This window comes from Meriones unguiculatus, chromosome 4, assembly GCF_030254825.1.
Source record: "Meriones unguiculatus strain TT.TT164.6M chromosome 4, Bangor_MerUng_6.1, whole genome shotgun sequence".
Taxonomy (NCBI): domain Eukaryota; kingdom Metazoa; phylum Chordata; class Mammalia; order Rodentia; family Muridae; genus Meriones; species Meriones unguiculatus.
This window is the reverse complement of record NC_083352.1, coordinates 102,112,688-102,133,661: the sequence shown is the minus strand read 5'-3', so window position 1 is coordinate 102,133,661 and position 20,974 is coordinate 102,112,688. Positions and strand designations below refer to the sequence as shown.

General features: G+C 51.5%; 1 protein-coding gene across 1 annotated transcript in view; it reads left to right on the top strand.

Moving 5' to 3' along the window:
* Ntsr1 (neurotensin receptor 1) overlaps positions 1-14,025 on the top strand; it is a 43,565-nt gene extending 29,540 nt beyond the window's left edge. The window contains exons 2-4 of the mRNA XM_021647812.2: positions 6,711-6,924; positions 10,448-10,538; positions 11,559-14,025. Coding sequence (XP_021503487.1) covers positions 6,711-6,924; positions 10,448-10,538; positions 11,559-11,808 — 555 coding nt within the window. The 3' untranslated portion in view covers positions 11,809-14,025. The remainder of the gene's footprint in view (positions 1-6,710; positions 6,925-10,447; positions 10,539-11,558) is intronic.
* The last annotated feature ends 6,949 nt before the right edge of the window (positions 14,026-20,974 follow it).

The window sequence follows — 20,974 nt, the reverse complement described above, 5'->3', positions numbered from 1 at the left end:
GCAACACAAGCTGCTCCCAGCTGGAAACAGTAGCCAGAAATTGCCTGTCTGACATTGGGCTATGCAGCATAACAATCCTGAAATGCCCAAGGCTCCTTCTACATGTCTACAGAAGAACATCAAGACTGGCAAGCTAATCTGAGGCCGTGAGAGGGCTGTGAGCCTGGGGACCCCCTAGGCCCCTGGCTCCCAACATCCAGAGGGTTGACTCATGGCCTGACAAGGAGTGGAAAAGCCCCTGTACCAGTCTCCCTCCTGCCCTAGAAGCAGATAGGGCAGACAAAAAAGCTATAGTCAGAAGCATGCCAGGTCCACCCTGTCCTCAGAGGGTATTTTAGCTCTTTGGATCATGAGGAGAACAGTCAGGGCCAGACAACTTAAGGTGATCTTTCCTGCATGGAGTTTTAGGGAAATGACAGCCCAAAGTGAGGCAGGAAGGAGTCCAGGGTCACTTGATAAGACCAACTCTGCCTGTCCTTCCTTTCCCAACCTTCTCCCCAAGCTAAAGAGAAAATCCAAGAGCTAATGCTCAGGGCTCTCAGATTCACAGACCCTATGAAGAATGTGAATTTGCATGCTGTGCCATTCACAACACCAAAAAAAAAAAGAAGAAGAAGAAAAGAAAAGGCTCTTTGTTATTATAAAGAAAAGCTCCAAATGGGTGTAAAGGACTAATGAATGTAGGACCTAATGAGGTAATAGTGAAGGCTTGCAGACTGGGAGGGGAAAGCAATTCTTTGCTTCCCACCCCTCTCCCCACCCCCCTTCTCACCGGGTAGCATTTAGGCCACTGTTTACTGTTTAGTTTCCTCCTCTTCCAGCCTTCCAGCCTCAGGTGTTCCTGCGCATGTGTGTGCACGTCCACCTGTATACGTGTGCAGGGGTGTGGAGGCTTCCTCCACAGTAATTTTGGAGATGTCCTTTCACCGAATCTAGAGCTTACCAGCTGCCCAGACGGCTGGCCATCAAGTCCCAACCAGCCTCCAGACACCACCTCCCCAGTGTTGGGGTTACAGGCCTGTGCCTCTGTGCCTGAATTTTTAAAAGGGTGTTTAAAAAGCAAGCACTTTATTGACCAAGCTGTGTCTCCAGCCCTCTGCTACCAATTCAGATGCCCTCAGATGCCCCACAGCCCTACCCAGCAGGAAGAGGTGAGGCCCAGAGCCTGGTCAACCAGACAGAGGCCACAGCCTGGTTTTGCATAAGTTGTGAGTGCATCCTCTGACATACTTTATGTGCTATGTGGGGGAAAGGAAGGCCTCTACCAGCCTCTTCCCTCACACTGGCCGTCTCTAAATCCTCTTCCTGTGGGCGAGGACACGCCCTTCTGTGTTCACTATAATCAGATTTATTGAGCAGGGACAGAGCACTAATCCCATTGAGATGACGATGTTGAAGAGCCAGATGTCCACGGGGAAGTGCAGTGGCCAGCCTTGGCAGTAGGTGGTAATTAGAAATTGGGAGGAGCAGGCAGGATATTTGCTGCACTACCCACACAATTACATGGCAAGAAAGCACTCAGCAAATTGTGGGGCTGGAGATTCAGCTGCTGTGTGTGGCCGGCATGCCCCATACTAAATGTTCTCTCTGAGATGCACGTGTGTCCTGCTTGCAATCGCTGAGCCCCAGCATCCAGCCTTGTCCTGGCCTTGAAGAGCCTCCCTGCCAAGCCCAGCCGAGGGCTTTGCATGATCACTGGAAGTATGAGGCTGATGTCTGTGAGTCCCGGGCTTTCTTGGCGTGGAACAGAGAGGTTCTTGGATGGCTCAACCTCTGTCAAGGGTTCCAAATGCACGTTCTGAGCACTTGGCCTGATGCGTAATCTTTCAGTGTCAAATTAGCATCCTGCAAGGCGTGTCAGCAAGCCTGATTGAATTGGCTTGGGTTTTTGAAGCGGAGACACAGCAGATGCATCTTAGCCAAGTGGGAGCTGCTGTTGAGGACACATTACCCGTGAGAGGAAAGGCTATTGTCCTCACCTGATGAGGACACAGTCATGGGCTGAGTTCAGCCAAGCACTGCTTTTCTGATTGCAGGTATAAAGTGAGCCTTAGGCACAAGCTGTGGCTCTTTCCTGCTCCCTTGCTGCTGGGTACAGAGATGGGGCGTACCCAGCAGTACCCAGCCCACCTACTCTCTGCTGTGCTGCCACTGAACTTGTTGGGGATTTTGAAGTCACTTGCTGCTGCTTAGCAGATGTCCCACAGATCTGAACACTCTAATGGGCTTTTTGGCTGACATGTATTTGAGGGCGAGGCAGAGAGACTTCAGTCCTCCCTTCCCTGAGGACTAACTCCCATATACAGGTTGTTTGAGGCCAGTTCTGAGAGGGGAAAGAAACATTGACACATCTTGTCGCCTGTTTCTGCCCTCCAGCCAGTAAAAAGTGACCCACAGCACCAGCTGTGCTGAGGGTTCTGGCCCGAGGCCAGGTCCTGCACCCAATCCTGCTGTGCTAAGACTTCCCCAGGAACTTAGTGCCCAGCACAGGTGGACAAGGGCAGAGCTGTTGAGAAGGCCATCTCCCTAATCCGATTGAGTTTCCAGGCTGAGTTTGTGGTCTCCTGACAGCCAAACTGGTGCCAGGCCTGCCGCACAGCCAGGCGCTGACAGGATGCAGATGCTCAAGGTTTTCTGTCGCCAAGTCCTCAATCTGAAAGCAGCCTCTGTGCCCCTGGACAGCAGGAGGGAAGAGGCTCTGACCCTCACAGAGAGGTAGGAGGCTAGTATGTGCCACCTACCAGCAGAAGGGCTATAGGGTGGTGCCCACACTCTGGTTACAAGCCCTCTTGATGTAGGCAGCTGTCTGTGGTGCTGACCGCCCATCTGAGGCTTGAGAATCACCCAGCAAATCTCCCAGTTGGACTCTGTCTGGGATCCAGCCTCTTCCAATAATTCCAAACCAGACAAGATGGATGGGGACCCACAGTGGAGTGGGGGAGGGAAGTAAGGAAGTAAAGTAAGGAAGTGAATAGAAGCTGCCCAGAGGCTCCGCCCCTGGGAAGCAGAGGACGAGCTTGCATGAAGATGAAGCCTATGTGTCATCTGGCTGGGTCCCGTTCCTGCGCTGTGTCCCTTCTGAGCCACCAATCTTCAAACTTCAGTTTCCAGTCCTGGGAAACCTGGGGCTCGCCTGGGCCAAAGATGCAAATACCTGGCAAGGGTGACAGGGCTCCAAGAGGAGGCTGAGGCAACATGGCATCCTGAACCTGCCACTCTTTTGGGACATTCTAGAAGAAGCTGCACTAGCAGTTTTCTTATCCCTTGAGCCCTCTCTTCCTGTTTAGCCACTTGAATAGAACCTGGCTCCCAAGCATTCCGGGGGTTCCCTAGATGATGGCTTCTTTGTCTTTTCCACAATCCTGTTCTGAGAGCAAATGCAGCACATTCACTCTCATTCCAGTGAGATTCTTGGCTGTGTCACTTTAAGAGAACCCTCCCCCCTTGCTTTCTGAGCCTCAGCAGCCCACCTGTGAAATGAGGATAGGCCCACCACATATGTGCTTCTTTTGTCCCCAACATTTCCCACATCTGGGAATAAGTGGTGGCTTTGGCGTGACACTGGGGCTCTTGTTCACACCTGGGCATCTGCTGCAGGGCCCTAGACATGGATTTTGTGTGGCGAAGCAGTTATTTCAGCTCCAGTTCTAAAAGGGCACCTGAAGCATGCACTGCCAGCCCCCTTTCAGGTTGGTCAGGGTTTCTGCAGAGCCAAGCTGGGCCTTAGAGGAACTCAGGGAGCCGTCCTTGCTTCCCTGGACACTCTCCATAAACTGTTATCTTGGGACACCTGGTGCCGGCCAGTGCCCCAGGAGCAGATACGTAGGGACTGGCCAGCTAGCTCAGTGGTAGGCATTTGAGTTCGCTCTGATTTTGTTATTTCAGACAAGGCTGCACTGACAACCTTGATATCAGATGCTTCTGGGGGTCACTATGCTGTGATGCCTGGTGTTAGTAGAAGTGGAGAAGGGTGGCCAGGAAGTGTGAGGGCACTTCCTGTAGTGCTGGCCTGTGAGGATTCTTCTACCCGAAGCCTGTCCAGGGATAGCCTATTGCTGAACCTGTTCTGGCTGGGGCTCTCCAGCCACCCTTATGGAGGAGACAGTCCCCTGCCAGACCAGCTTAGACTGGTCCTGAAGGTAACCACACAGAGACATCTCATACATGACCCTTCAGCTTTTTGTTTGTTTTGTTTTGTTTTTAAGTTCTTGGGCTTTGCAGCCTCTTAGGCCCCTTCCCATCCACGGGGCCGCTTGCTGGAGTAGGTGAGTCCAGCTTTTTTTCTAAACACAGTGGGCTGAATTAGGGGTGTCGGAGGCCCCGGCACTGTTCTGCAGGGAAAACACAGGTGAGGGCGAGAACTCAGGTCAGGGATCTGACCTGTCTTGGTGGCCTGAGTCAGGGGTACACTCCACCAGCGCAGGCACCCTCATCTGTTCACACACAGACGATACATCTCCCCCTATCCCATCCATGTACAAGCTTAGACCCCCCATCCCTGACCACTGCTTCTCTTCTACTCTCATCCTTCACTCTGCCTCCTTCCTTCTGCACCGAAATATAGATATAGGGAGGACAGTGGCTGAACTAGCCCTGTTCCTCACAGGAACCATCCCAGCTTCCTGACAAGAAACCTCAGCTTGCTTCTTCTGCCCACCCTGATGGTAATCCTGCGTACTACTGAAGGCACCCAACAGTGGGGCAGACCTTCAGTCACTCTAAGGTTTCTCGTTGAAACCTGGAGTCTCTCTGGGATCTGCTCGAGCTCACAGCTGCCCAAGGATGCTGGACTCCTGTCTGTCTAAGGTTCAAGTCTACACCTCAGCCTCCAGCCCCCAACTCCCAACTCCTCTGTCACTCTCCGGAGACCCTCCCTCATGCTCAGAAATTTCCATCCCAGCACTGAGTGAAATAGTAGAATCCAGGGTGGAATAAAAGGCAGGAACACCAGAGTCTGGCATGCCCTTTGGGTCCACTGTCCTCCCCAGGGCCCCAGTCCAGCTTCATAAGCGTGATGAAAAAGTGGGTGGCCCAGAGGGGCCCAGCATCTAGCTGGTCTTTGGACACTAAGGGCAGGTCTGCTACCCATGGGAGTTGGTCCAAAACAAAAGAAGAAGAACAAAGACAGAGATATCAGGAGAGACAGACACACAGAAGGGGAGGCAGAGACAGCGGTGGGGAGTAGGGGGTTGGCAACAAGGACCCTGCATGCTATGTGCTGCCCTTCCCTAAGACCAGCAATGCTGAGTCTGGCTTCTCTCCCCAGTATGCACTCATGCCAGCTATGTCGGCAGTGCTGCCCTTCCTGCTTTCTCAATCTTGGCCACATCCCTCCTCGCTGCTCAGAGTCACAGATCAGGGTTGTCTGGTGTCATCCCCTTGCATGTCTCCCGGGACGCCCAGAGCCAGTTTGGATAGCCACATTGGAAGATGCTCTAGGTGATTCCAGTTAGGTGGGTTAGCACCGAGGCATCCTGCTGTGAACTCAGGATGACCCTCAAGCTGGCAGAGGCCGTAAATGTTACTCAGGCTATCCTGGGGCCAGGGCTGGAGTGCCCATGCAAGTTGGAGGCAGACTGTTTGGAGGCTGGGGGATCAGAAAAGGGGTGAGCCTGAGAACCTCGGGTTTAGGAGCATGAGAGGCCACTGAGGGCCTGGAGCCAGCCCATCTCGCTGCTCTGTTCTGGCTCTAGCCAGCCCTAGAGATAGTTGTGTGCTGCCTTTGTTCAGCGAGGTGTGGTATTTTAAATGTTTTGACATTTTAAATCTGTGTTGGATACATCAAGTGTGTTTAATTCCACTGTGACTCACCAGGAATCGAATTAGTGTGTCTCCTGGGATGGGGCACAGCTGGGCCTAGAGCAGCCAGAAGACTTCTTGCTTGCCCTCTGTGGGCTTCCAATGGAGTGACCCCCTGGGGGAAGATGGAGCTGTCCCTTTATTCTCAAGGACAGAAGAGATGCAGCTTGGGGAGGACATAAAGGGCCCAAGAGGTTGATGGTGCTGACTCGGCACATGCAGAAACACCTTGCCTGGAGTGGTATGCACCCTGCCTGGTGAGCCAAGCTTTATGCAAATGGCAACCCAGATTGCCTCTTTCCAAGACCTTCCCAGGAATGGTCTGGGGCTACCCGGGAGTGGAAGGCAAGGCCTTCCCGGGTACTCCAAGCAATCCGAAAGAGGCTTGGGGAGTCCAGCGTACTCCAGAACTGTGGGTGGCCACTCCACTCATTCCCGGTATCTGGTCATGGCTGTCCTCACAAGACAGTGGCTTTGCAAACCATGAGCTTTATGCCGGCCCTGTTCCCCACGTGTGTCAACTAGGACATGTGCACATTTGTGTGGTTTTGCTCCAAGGGAGCCTCCTGAAGGCAAGGGTCAGCTGAACACTGCCGAGGAAGCCAGGCTGAACTCATACAGGCTAGGAAACAAATTCATGTCCAGCCGCTTCTGATTCTTCTGGCCACAAGAATCTCAGAGATTCCGTTTTTGCAAATGTAGAGTATACGTAGAAGGCCTTGGTTGATGAGTCGGGCTATCCTTCCCCGGAGCTCTCAGAGGAACCAGGTGGGTGGGAGGATGCATGGAGTCATTTGTGCGACCTGGTGAGCAAGCTGGATGGGGCGTGGCCTTCCTAACTTGTCAAGCACCCCCCAACCACAGTCCCCAGGTCTATGTGTTGGTCTGATGGCCGCCTCTTACTCTTGCAGGTTAACACCTTCATGTCCTTTGTGTTCCCCATGCTGGTTATCTCCATCCTAAACACTGTGATTGCCAACAAGCTGACCGCCATGGTGCGCCAGGCCGCCGAGCAGGGCCGAGTGTGCACTGTAGGTGCCCAGGACGGTTTACAGCACAGCACGTTCAGCATGTCCATCGAGCCCGGCCGCGTCCAGGCCCTACGCCACGGAGTCCTCGTCTTACGTACGTAACCTTAGACCTGGGGGAGCAGACAGTGCTGTGGGGCTCAACCCAGAGCTAAGTGTAGAGACACGGGATGGATCATGCTCTGCACTCTCCACTCCCTTGTACCTTCTTCACTCAACCAGAAGCTGGGTGCCGACTCTGAGCTTGAAGCCTTGCCCACGTGCATAAGCTTTCTTGTGTAAATCAAGGCTCTGTCAAGGAAGCAAGCATACCCCAGACATACTCACAAATGAAGTCACATGACCAGACCTAGCAGTTGGAGACCTCTATGGAGGCAACAGAGGTCCTGGTAACTGAGCTACAGGCAGAAGGCATGCCAGGCAAATGCCTGGTGGTCAGACAGTGTGTGGCAACAATGCTGAGCGGAGGAGGTAGGCCTGAATCCTGCAGCTGATGCAACTTCAGGAAACATCGTCAGGTAGGATGGATGGGAAAGACACAGGAGAAAAGTCTTTATCCTCCAGACCCATGTCATACATTTTTGCTGCAGCTCTGGCTCCTTCCTGGTCCTGCCCCTTTCAAGCTTACATCCCAGCAGTTCTAGGTGTAGTCTCAGGGAGGAGCTCATGATAGCAAGGAGTCCCCCAGACTAGCCCCTCAGAGCCCAGAGTGGCTGGCAGCAGACCTGAGTGGGTCTAGGTGGCCTCCCTCATAGGTGTTCCCACCAATACCCACAGGCAGCAACTGTGAGGACTCACTCTCAGACACCTCCCCCCAAGGACATTGCTAGACCCCAGAACAACCACCTCAGTTTCCCCTACTAACCTAGCGTCTCTCAGAGTGAGTGGGGCCTGTCCTGGTTCTAAGGAGGAGACTGAGGATGAAGGTAGAGGGGAGCATTCAAGACCTCAAGCAGAGTTGTATCTGGGATATCCATGGTCAGTGCCATCTGAGGACATATCTGGACCAAAAGCACCTGTCAGCTGCACTTTCCATCATGCCATAAGGCCCAGGCCCACCCTATAGAATGCATGCCATTCCATCTTACTGAGCTGGCACATCTCCTCTCAGGTCAGCTGAGGATGTACTCGTACCCTCAGCACCCAGGAAGAGTGGCCTAGTGTCATTCTTTGCCAAGTAGCTGGGCCTGGTCGCTGTTGGCTCAAGTAGTGCAGCACTCAGTTCTCCCTCACCCATGTCAGCACAGACTAGAGATACTGTGGTTGTGCTTTTGGGGACTTAGAGACAGCCACTGGGTGACCTTTAGAGACCCAAGATACCACAGATCTGCTTCTAGCAAATTTGACAGTGGGATGAAAACTGAAGAAACCATGGCTGGTAACCTAAAGGCTGGAGCCAGCACCTTGGAATAGTCGTAGTAGTTACTGACTTAGTAAGGCCCCTGGTGGCTGCTCACCTTCAGGGTTGTCCCAGCTACGATGAACTCTGCATAGTCTGACAGAAAAACCAGTTCTCCCTGCAAAGCAGGGCTGCAGTGCAGGCAGGCCAAAGACGCAGGCAGCAAGAGTAGAGTATATAGACATGCTCCAGTGACCCTTGCCCACTGCTGTCCAACAGAACTGTTCCTAGGATACCTGTCAACCCTCTTGGCTGAGAAACCCAAAGGGGGCCCTGGAGAGTCCCCACAGGTGGCAGAACCTCCCTTTCTGCAAGTGCTGCCCAGGCAATGGCTCCTTCAAGGCTTGCCTCTCACGGCGACCACAGTCTCCTTTGTCCCTGTCCTTCCTCCACAGTAGCTGTAGTGGAGTAGGACAGGGTCTTGATGGAAGGAGGGAAAGCTGCAACTGTGTGCTATAGTGCCAGTGAGGACCACAGGTGAGCTGCTCAGAAGGCAAGCAAAAAAAGGGAGGCAGAGATGCCTAAATCAGTGCCCTTCAGAGTATGTTCGGGGGTTCTCTAGGGACCTGGGGTTCTTGGCTACAGGGTCAGGTGATCCTGTCTAGCACCCTTCCTGGGTAGTCTATCCCAGCCTCAGTGGTTCATCTCAGCCTTGCTGCCTGATGCTTCCCCTCTGGCCTGAGACAGGCAAGTGCCCTCAATTGTTTCCACCTACCCTCCACAGGAACAAGCTGGGCTTGCTCAGCTCTGTGACTCAAATGCCCATCCCTAGAGCCTGTCACTACCCACCAGAATCCTGCAAGTGGCTCTGCCCTTCCTGGCCTTGAGGTTGCATTTAGTCTGCCTGCCCTTTGCCAATGAGTGACTGGCTGGCAAGGGCATACCAGTACCTCAGACCCATTCTGTGTGAATGTCTACTTGCACCATCACGCTATACTGTTCTGAAATCTAATGTTGCCAATTCACCTCCAGCCCTGTCAGCTTCACCCAGGCCAGGCAGCAGAATTGAAGGGGAGAAACCACTAGGTACCCTCCAGAACCCCAAGACGCACAACTTTGATTCCAGTAACTTTGGGAGTCTTCATCCTTAAGGGAACAAAACTGAAAACCTTGAAGGCTGGCATTCTATAGAGGAGGAAACTGAGGCCAATAAGCCAGAGCCACCCCCATCTGAGTGACTCAATGTCAAACCCAAGTGCAGAGCCAGTCTGATGCTCTGAATTGCCCCTCAGAGTCCTATATCCTCTGCTCGGAGGGAGTGCCCCAAAGTGCGTTTTTTGTTTTTTTGATTTTGTACCAAAAATGCATAGTGTAAAATATTCTACTGTAATCATTGTTATATGTACAGTTCTGGGACATCAAGCAATTCACACTGCTAAGCAGACATTTCAGACCACCCTCCATCTGTCCCCTAGCCCAGCCTGAGTCTGACTCTTGGAGGGACCTTGTAGAAACAGAATCATACAAGATTTGGTGGCTAGTGTGTCTCGCTACCCAAGACACCTTCCAAGCTTGCCCCTATTGGAGCGCTTATTGGACTCTTCTGCCTACTTAATGCTGAACAGTAGTCCACTGTACGGTGCTCACTTCGTGCTTCAGGAGTACCCGTTCTGGTTATGTGCACAGACCACGTGACCGCAGACCAGAGTGGTGGCAGATCCACCTGTCTGTCCACTTCTGTGATTGGTTAGGAACGATACTATTGTGAACGTGGGTGCAAGTATTCCTTTCAGTTCCTGTTGTCAATACTTTCGGGTCAATTCTCAGAGATGGGGGCGCTGAACCATGGTTTTTGTTTGTTGCCCGTTTTGAGAAACTGCCGTTTATCGCAGTGGTTGCGCCATTTAACGTTCCTGAGTTTGTCGTTGGGTCGTTTTGTGTGTCTGTGTGTGTGCACATGGGTGTGGAGCCCTGAGGTCGACGTCAGATGTCTTCCTCTTTTGCTCTCCACCTTCTCTTTCTAGCCGGTGCTTCTGATTGAAGCGGAACTCACTGATTCAGCTGCCCCAGCTTGCAGCTCTAGACATCCCCGTGCCTCTGCATTGGTCTGCAGTCTCCTAGCACTGGGTTACAGACACGCTGCTGCACCAGGTGTCGCCATTGTTGTTGTTGTTTTGTTTTATTTTACTAGAAAAGAAAAAGAAAAAGGTCCGTGACCTCAGATGTCATCTGTCTCTTGTGGCTCTCTCTGTGTTTCTGAGGCCCAGTGACTGTTTTGCAGGCGCTGTGGTCATCGCCTTTGTGGTCTGCTGGCTGCCCTACCACGTGCGGCGCCTCATGTTCTGCTATATCTCCGATGAACAGTGGACTACGTGAGTACTCGAACCCCAGCAGGTGGGGACAGAGCTGCCATGAGCCCCACAATCCGCAAGCCTGTCTATAATGAGGGGAGGGCTGCTGTGAGCCTGTGGGTCCGGGGAGGATGGCTGGATGAGAATGGCTATAGATGAGGATGGCCCAGGAGGTCAGAGCAGGCAGCAGATCCTCATAGTCAGGCCCGAGACAATTGTGTTGGATCTGAAGGTCCTCTGGGCCACAGCGACTCCAGGCTGGACTTGAGGGGCTTGACAGAGTCACACAGAGACTTGTCGCAGCAAAGGGAAGAGACGGGGGAGACAAGTTCAACTCCCAGCTGGGAGGTCCTCTGGGCAAATCGTAGGAGACTCGGGAGACTGGTCATAGCGCCCCTTCTGCTAAGCATGAGTCAGGCTCCCAGAGGGAAAGCAGGCAATCAGCATGATCCTTATTTGCACAAATGAGTCAGCGGATGGTGAGAGTAGTGCTGATTGCCAGTCTAGATGCTGTCTAGATGCCACACAGCCACACAGCCACCCACTCTGTGAGCTCTTTCGTACCAGGGCAGGGATGCCTGGTATGTGAGTGACAGCACCTTCAGGGTAATAGGCACCAGCGGACAGGACATAGCTTCTGTGCCCAGCGAGATATTAAAGAGCACAGGAGCAGTCCTAAGTGAAGGCTTCTGAAGGCCAGGCATGCCTGGAGATGAGCGTTAAGATCAGCATGAGTGGATGCAGCATGCACAGACATCAGGAGCCTTAGTGGTTCCTGTCTTTGTTGTGTGGTTTGGGACCAGTGGGCCCTGAGGCCTTAAGACACTGGGCTTCTGAACAGAGCCCTGTGGACAATTAAGAGGAGCTGCTAGGAGAAGGAGGGCAAAGTAGAGAGGCCATGCCCAAGTGGGGCTGTGGTCAACACCAGAACCACCAGATCCCCTAGGAAGAAGGCCTTAGGGATGCTTTGGTACCCTAAGCAGCCACACTGCACATGATAAGGGCTACTGAGGTCCAAACAGCTCTGCCCTTCCCCAACAGGTTCCTCTTCGACTTCTACCACTATTTCTACATGCTGACCAACGCTCTCTTCTACATCAGCTCTGCCATCAACCCCATCCTCTACAACCTAGTCTCTGCCAACTTCCGCCAGGTCTTCCTGTCCACACTGGCCTGCCTCTGTCCTGGGTGGCGCCGTCGAAAGAAGAGGCCAACGTTCTCCAGGAAGCCAAACAGCATGTCCAGCAACCATGCCTTTTCCACCAGCGCCACCAGGGAGACCCTGTACTAGGCCCTGAGGAGGTTGAGAGGAGGCCTCAGCCTGTGCACAGGGCAGCATCCCTCCCAGGCCTCCAAGGGTTAAGTAGTGGCCAGTCTACACCATGCAGGTGAGGCTGGGCCACCCTCAGAGGAGGCTTCTTTCTTTCTAGTTTCTCTTTCTTTTGTTCCTCTGGCCCCTCCTCCCCAATCCTCTATTCCTGCTCCCTATTCCTCTCCTACCTCTAATTTAAAAACCAGAACAGAGGCTGTTTCTCTCCCAGCCCCTCAAAGAGCCTTTAACAAGAAGAAATTAGCACTCACCAAGGACAGCCTCCTTTGTTCCCAGACTAATGGATGTTTAGAAAGAAGAAATGACAGCATCACATTGGGATGGGGCTCTTGGGCAGATGGGCTATTGTAATCATATCGGCACCTTGTAACTGCACCAGCTGTGAGACAGTACTGAGGTTGGACTTGAGCTCAGGGGCATAGGCTCCATCTCAGCCTCCTCCTGCCTCTACCCATGCCCTGGTCCAGCAGAAATCATGACTCTCTCTGAACTTCATGTTCTGACCCTTCTTTGGTAGGCTAGCACACTGCCTCTCCCTGGGTAGCCCAGAAAAGCCCTCAACATTCTCTTTAAAGTCTAGGCCCCACAGCTGAAAGCTGAGGAGATTATATTTCTGACTACACCCTGAAGAGGTGCCCAGTCTAAAAAGACCCAAGTTTCCACATGCTCAGAAAGGACAAAAGGGCTAGCCTGGAATCACACAGACTGAAGACTTCCTCCACTCTAGGTCTGTGTCAAGCCTCAAGCGTCTTTGCCGAAATACCTGCACTGGGACCTTGTCCTCTTGGATCTACAGAAGGACGCGGGATAAGTGGAGCTGGTACCCTCTCCCCCATCCAGGTGGCTTTGGTGGAGGCATGCACAGTCCTGTGCCTCTTATACAGCTGCATAGACTAAGGGATGGCTTCAGGGAAGGACTCCTGAGAATGGGGCACTGAGCTGGGTCCTCAGCAAGATGCCAGTGTCTGAGACTCTGTAGGTGAGGAAAAGCCAAGCACGCAGCATTCAGCTGGCCAGCAGCCCTGGGATGAGACATATGTCAATTTGTTACCCGCTGCCAAGCAGCCATCCTGGCCCAGGTTCTAGGCGCCTGGAAAAGCAGGCACCCTTCATCTCCGGGAGCTGTCTCTAAACAGGACAGAAGCATCTAGCCTCCAGCCAACAAGGCTGGCTGAGCACTTGGAGACAGTCCCAGGATGCCCAGGGTGGGAGTAGCAGGAGGGCCAGAGAGCCAAGCTCAGCCTTTTGCAAAAGATACTTGGGCCTCCATGTCTGGAAGAGAAATGAATAGATGGGTAGCTGGCCTGTAAGAATAGTATTACCATGGAACATGGAAGACCCAGTCACGGCCCTGAGCTAGCCTCTGCTCCCTCTGAACTATAAAACAATGGGTTGGAAGTCAGGGTATCTGAGGTTACACAGAAATATGGGGAGGGTGTTCAATTACTTGAATCCCACAGAACATTGCTGCTAGTAATGACTCCTCAGGTCATCAGGAGTAGGGCCTAGGAGTCAGGTAGGGCCTGGCTGACACCAGGTAGATGTCATCAACCCAGAGGGAGGCCTCTCCACATCTCTACATGGGAGCCCCTCCCAGCCCTGTGGAGCCTCCTTGCCCAGTAAGTGGTTCACAGGCCAGTGCTTTATCATGAGGACTTAGACTCAAGCCAGGCAGCCCAGCGCTAGGCCCCTACCCTGCATGTCTAGACCTTGGGCAAGCCATTCTTCTGAGTCTTGATTTCCTCATCTCAGCTGACTGGGAGTGTCTTGAAGGACCTAGCCTGGCATAGACAGCAAGAAGATACCCTGAGGCTGAGCAAAGCCAACACTCTATCATGTGATCCCCCAGAAATATCGTGGCCTCATTATAGGGGTGGTCCAGGCTGTCACTAGAAGTCCTTGCTGTGGTCTTTAGTGTCTTGTGTGCTTGATGTAGTTAGAGACACACGTCCATGTACCCCCAGATGCACCTGTGATCCTGGTCAAGATGAAAATAGTTCAGGAGGCTGTCCTGCATGTTCTGGGCCTCAGGTCCAGAGTCTCACGAGCCCAGTAGTGATATGGGGATGGGTCATGGGTCAAGCATCTGTCAGAAAGTTGTCTGTCACTCCACACTGCAATCAAAGAATACCCTCTCCATATCACCCAATAAAGAATAAAGGAAGCTGTGTACACCCAGTTTGGGCCTTTATGTATGAATCCATTCACACACCTGTTCATTCATTCAGGCAGGTATGGGCTTTTATCTGCCTCTTATAAGCCATGGGTGGGGGTCATGTCTTCTAAAGACTGAGATATCCTGTCCACTTCCCTGCCCACCTTCTCAAAGAGTTGAAAGTCAGACATACACATGAACACACACACACACACACACACACACACCTCCTACCAGGCTTCACACTTGTTCTCAGCAGACACAGCTCCACAGATGGCTGTTTTAAAGCTCTGGTTAAACATTGAAAACTAAAATTTTGGAATTTAGACAATATAATTTTCCTTAAAAGTTAAGAAGTCTACATCCAGAATGAGGAAGAAGGAGAAAAGCTTTCTGGCTTTAACTCAAATATCAAGTGGCCCAATCTGATCAGGTCTGCACTCAGAGGATAGGCAAGTACCAGAGAAGATAATGGCGATGATGATAATGATGACAATTATGAAGATGTCAACCATGAACACTTTCAGGTCTTGTCTCCAGGACAGAAAAGGAGACTCAAGGCCAACAGGACTCCTTCCCCCAGCCTCAGGAGCTGACACCCTCCTGTCTATAAAGCTTACTCCCCAACTACCTGGCTCTTTGGACCCTCTGGCCTGAACTGCACTATCACTAGCTTGCCTAGCTTCTCTCTCTGCCTTGGGATTATAATCTGTTTTAGTTGGGGTTCCTATTGCTGTGATGAGACACCATGACCAAGAACAACTTGGAAAGAAAGGGCTCAATATAACAGTTCATCATCAAAAGCAGTAAGGGCAGGAACTCACACGGGGTGGGAACCTGGGGGGTGGGAGTTGATGCAGAGGCCATGGAGGGGTGCTACTTACTGGCTTGCTCCACATAGCTTGCTCAGCCTACTTTCTTATAGAAGCCAGGACCATCAGTCCAGGGGTGGGTCCACCCACAATGGGCTGGGCCCTCCCCCATCAATCAGTAATGAAGAAAATGCTCTACAGGCTTGCCTGCAGCCTGATCTTATGGAGGCTTTTTTTTTTTTAATTAAGGTTCCCTCCTCTCAGGTGACTATAGCCAGTCAACCTAGCCAGCACACAATCCCTCTCAGTGTTCTTGGCCACAGAGATACAGTCCAGAAGACGCCTTTTCACCTGCCCCGCTCCATCCTCCTGCTCTTTGAGGAGGGAGAAAAATTACCTTCTTCCCAGGTTGAGCAGTATAGGAGACCAGCAGCTTGGATGAGTACCTGAAGCCAGGCGGAGATGAGAATTGTGTCGACTTACGTTAAATAAGACTCAGGGCCACTGGCTTTGGAGCCACCCTGCTCAGCACACATTTAGATGCTTTCTGGACTGAAGTATGCCCCTGACTCACCCCTTTTCTACCCCGACCTCTGCCTCCTTCCACAGGCAGGGTGATAGGATACCTACACTCCAACCCCACCCAGGCCGCCGGGAAAGAGGCAGGGCCCTGTCTACTACTACCAGGTTCTTCTGTCAGACATGAAGAAAGGTCTTCCAACAGAACCTCCAGGGTTCCTTTCTCCTCTCCCAGAGTCTTCAGTGGACCTCATACCCTCAGAAGCATGTAAGCCTGCTGACATCACCCTCCAGGCCCTGCCTTGCCCTGTGAAACCAGAAACTCAGGCCTAAGAATCTGTGCTCCTAACAACTGCTCCAACAGGATTCTTCCTGAAGTCTAAGAGTCATCACATCCTCCCAGCCTCCCATTCATTCATTTGTCCATCCATCCATTCATTCTATCTGGCTGGCTGGCTGGCTTCCTCAGACTGACTCCATCCCCTCTCTGGTGAAGGTGTTAGGCTGTCATATATTACAGAGAACTCCTTCAACTCTCCCTCATAGGCATGGAGAACTGGCTGGCATATAGATCCAAGAGACACACAGACAGGAACACCAAAGGAATGAAGTACCAAAGACAGAAACTCCAAAGGAATAATGGTGGAATTCCAGGCTGGTCACAAAAGTGAGATTCAGGGACAGCCAGCATGTAGCCTTGACCCTGGCCACTCACACTCAGTGTGTCCTACTCAACCTACAATCTTAGCAAAGCCCCTCCCTGCTCTAATCATGTGAATGTGTCTCTCATTCTGTGACCTGGACAGAAGAGGAGGCTGCCAGCTCCATCACCATTGCTAGGCAACAGGGCAGGGCTTGGGAGAGAATCCTATGTTTCTAAACACGTTTGAAAGAAGAAAGGATGCCAAGCTTCCTGTGTCTGCGAGGCTCCCCTCCCACCGCTCCCTGCAATTATGATCTGAATTCCAGTTTTTATCGAAACGCCATGGAAACCATGTCCAGGCTGAGTTTATGAAAGAATGATGCCACGTGGACTGATGTGGGGGGAGGCAGGGAACCTGAGTCAGAGAAGCAGGCAGAGAGCAAGCAAGAGGCAGACAGAGGCAGAGAGGGCAGAGGTGGGCTGCCCTGGGATGGAAAAGGCTGTCAGCACCTACTACATAGAGTGAGAAAGCCTTTCCAGCACAGGCACACACACACACACACACACACACACCATGCACACTCATACACACATAGATACATGTACACATACCAGCCATACATGCCACTGTGTGAGAAGACACTATTAAATGAAAACCTCATTTTTTCCTAGCCTAGAGGCTAGAGGTACTAGCCTCTACCCTTATGTAGAGTACTTCCCTTCCCATCCTCTTCCCCATTTCATTCTTCCTGGGGTCATCTCTTAAATAAATAAATGACTGACATTCAAACCTTGTTCTCAGAGCTACTTGCTGCAGGGGACTTGTGGTGACTGGGGATGACCTGGAGGTTGATAGCTGGGCTCAGGGAGCCAGTAGGAGGAAGGTTCTAAGCAGAGGGAGAGTTCTTGTAATCACCCAGGATTCCTCTGACTCCAAGGCCAGCCTCTCCTGCAGGTTCTTGAGGGCTTGGCCTCTCCTGTAGCACTCTCAGAGGCTGCCCTGACCCTGCTGAACCTCCATGAATGACCTTTCCTGAAGTGCCTCAGGGATCACCTTTCCTGCAAGTTACAAAAGCACAAGATGGTGACGTACCAAGCCGTATGTACAAGCCCTCACAATGCAAAGATCATCTTTTACCCCTTCTGATGGGGAAACTGAGGCCTAGAAAGGGAAAATGGCTGGTCTAGAGTACAGGAGATGTCAGTACTAGACCAAGGACTAAAACCAGGGTCCTTCCCTCCACCTACACAGAATCTGGGTTTGAATATGCACAGCTCTCTGGATGGAGCAAAGATTCTACAGCATCTCACAAAGCACAGTGCTGGGATCCCAGTGACCCAGACCCAGCTGGCTCACAAGAATTTGTGAATGAGGTCTCTGCCACTGCTGCTCTAGCAGGAGGTAGAGGAAACTCAAACTCACAAACCCGTAGCTGCAACCTAGGTACCCAGCAGGGTCCTAGCTGCCTGAGAACAGCAGAGCTCTGGCCCCACCCTGAGATGCAGGTGATTCGCCCTCCTAATTATGACTGTAGTGGGTAGTTGCAGCCCCCAGAAAGGGAATCAAATGTCACCGCTCTCCTATGGGGACAGAAGGGAAGAAGGATGTCCTGCAGATTTTAAGCAAGGAAGGTGCCTCTGCTCTCAGGGTCTTGGGATGTCCTCCTCACCACCGTCCTCTGGTCTGTTTAACCATGGACTCTAGGACTTTGATGGCTGGCCTCGGAAAAGGACAGTCCCTTTGCACAATATGTGAGGGCGTTCACATGCCAGCAGGAGATTATATAATTAAAGCTGAGGCCACAAGGTTCTGAGCAGGAGGAATTGGCTGCTCACAGTGGGTATCCAGAAAACTTCCCCCAGGAAGGTTCGGGAATACAGAAACAACCCTCCTCAGGCTTTGTTCTCTGACATACAAAGCCACTGGACCATCCTAATAGCTAAATTTTAGCTATTTACTCCCTCCTGCTCCCCCAACCCTACCCCATTTGCATATGGTCTCGAAAGATGCCCAAATGGGTAGAAGAGTAACTGAAGGGAAGTCTCAGTTTTGCAGCTTTGAGGAGACTGTCACCTATGCTGGGTCACCCACACTCTGAATAACCCCTCATCCATTTATTTTTGTAAGTAAACCCAATAAACACACTTATTCACAAGCTAGATGGACTTGGGTGGAGTCATTACTTGATCTGTCATTGGTACCTAGAGGTATAATTTTTCTCATCTCCTCAGGAAAAGTTAATGCTCTGATACCCACAGGTAATGAGCTAGGATTTGAGGCCGGGATGGATATTGTTGTTGGGTCCTCAGAGGTCCCTGTAAGACTAAAGAACTCCAACTTCAGAGGCTTCTAGGGGCCCTGCCATAGTCTCTGCCATATGCTGTGGTATTAAACAAAATTACCCAGGCCAAGGCTACAGACACCCATAACCCAGGAAGCTGTACTTGGCTCCAGATACTCTGGCTCTGTCCCACTTGAGCACTCTGCCCCACCAGCCCAGAGACCCTTCTTTTTCTAATGTTGACTCCCAACACATTACCCAGGAAAATTTATGTAGCACCTACTTTATGCCTTCCTCCAGGGACAGGTACAAAGCTCAGCCCCTCACCTAAAAGAGTTACATCCCTTGAAGAGATGAACCAGGGTGTTCACCTAGCCTCCTCCTTTGACTCTTTCTTCCTAGATAGGCAACCAGGAAACTACAGGTTAGAAGCAAAGAAGCCCATGGACTTCTGACACCCAAAACTGGGGCTGTGAGCAGTTGTGTGGGCTTCCAGAAGCCTGTACCAGCTCCAAACCTGACCTCAGAGTGAGGGACCCCCAGGTATGTAGGGTGCTCTGCAAACTCCTACACAGAGGGGCTGGCACATGGGCCCTTAGCGTTAGATATCCTAGGCCTTCCTACCATGCAGTGGGGAAGACCTGTGATCCATTGCAATAGGACCAGGTAATATTCCCAGCCTGGCACACAGTACCTGGGGCAAGCACAGGCTCATAGGTCCGTCCTGCATTGAGAAGTGCTGCCTCAGACCAGGCTGAGGAGGAAGAAGGACACAGGGGAAGATTCGGAGGAGGGTGAGGCTGCAGTGCAGCCAGCCCAGCAAAGGAATAAAAACATCAGTGTCTGGGGCTTCCAAACAAGTAAAGGATCAAGCTGGTGAGGAACCCTATAGGTGAAGCTCCAGGTCCCTTTTCCCTGCTGACCTCTTTTTAGGGCCCTCTATACCCCATGTCTGCACAGATGCTCATTCAGCCCACTACACAAACATCCTGGACAGAAGTGATCCAACAAGGACCAGGCCCTACCTCTGCAACAGTATGAAATGGTGGGTGAGCCTTGCTCATGCAGGCTGGAGCAAGGCCAAGAGGAATTCCAGGGAGACATGGCTCAGAGACGGGCCTCAAGTAAGAAAACTGAAGGTCCTGGGTGAGTCTTTGGGGATCTTGCTAGATCGTGGTGGCATTCAGAGAAAGAGTGATTTGGGAATAGCCTGGTGTGGGAGTCTAGGAGCTTAGGGGAAAGCAGCAAGAGCAGAGAGCTAGACAGTCCCATGGGCAGAATTTGTGAGAGAGCCACTGGGACCTTGTCCCATGGAACAGCCTCATTCTCTGGGTGGCTGAGGGCATGCGATGGAGGTAACTTGAGGCCTGGGACTAGGCTAAGGAAGGAATGGAGCAGGCAGGGCAGACACCCCTATGGGCTTTCCACTTCTCTTCCCAGACAGTTGTGGGGGACACAAGACCAAGCATTCATCCCTCACCTGACTCTTTCCAACTGAGAAGTAACACAAGCATCTGTGCTTAGTGCCTCAGCTTCCTCCCTCCCAGCCATTCAGCAGAGCTGAGGGACCCTCCTCCTTTGAGGTCATTGTGCTAAGTGTGGCTAAGGGGCAAAGACAATAATTCACCCTCTCAAATCCCAGTTTTGCCCTTTCATGTATAGCTGCCAGGTAGGGCTGTGCACTCAGGAGTTCCAGGCCAACCTTGGCTATATAGGAAGCTTGGGACCAGCCTGTGTTACTTAATATTGTGTTTCAAAAAAAAAAAGATGTAGTTGGGTAGGGTCTGTGGGTGAAGTGACTTACAAGCACAAGTGCCTGAGCTTGGATCCCTACACTCATTTTGCCAGAAGCAGTGTGGTATGTGTCTGTAAACCCAGCACTGGGTGAGCAGAGACAGGGGGTCCCAGCAGTTTGCAGGCCAGCCAGCCTAGCCTAAATACTGAGCTCCAGGTTCAGTGAGAAATCTTGTTGCAAAAATAAAAAATTAAAATTAAAAAAAAAAACAAGGTGGAGATAAGTGTGGTAGCATATGCCTTTAATCCTTGCACCCAGGAGACAAGGATAGGTAGATCTCTATGAGCTGGAAGCCAGCCTATTCTCCACAGAGTTCAGCCAGCTAGGGCTATCCAGGAAGACCTTAAATCCAAATATATGTATTTGGATTTATATATGTGTGTGTGTAACTATATACATATGAATGAATTATATACATATGAATGAATTATATACATATGAATGAATTATATACATACACACATCATGTACATGTACATATACATATACATACACACACATATGATGGACGACTGGAGAGATGTTAGGAACACATAGTACCCTTGCAGAGGATCTAAATTCAGCTCACAGCATCTGTCATGTAGTTCACAACCACTTATAACTTCAGCTGCTGGAGGACTTGATGCCTCTAGCCTAGTGAGAAGCCACTCATGTGCACAGACTCACACACATAAACATAAATAAAACAATAGAACAAATCTTTAACATATATATATATATATATATGGTAGAGACCTATCAAGGAAGATAACAGAGGGGAGGGAGGAGAAGAGGGAGAAAGAGAATAAAGCAGTTCCCTGCTCAAGGCTGAAAGGCAGAGGCTGAAGCTTTCTCCCAAGGCTGCAGCCTGCACAAGAAATGCACTTTCACAGTCTGGGTGACAAGGTGACACTTACCAAGCAGGCTGTGCTTCCTGGCTCA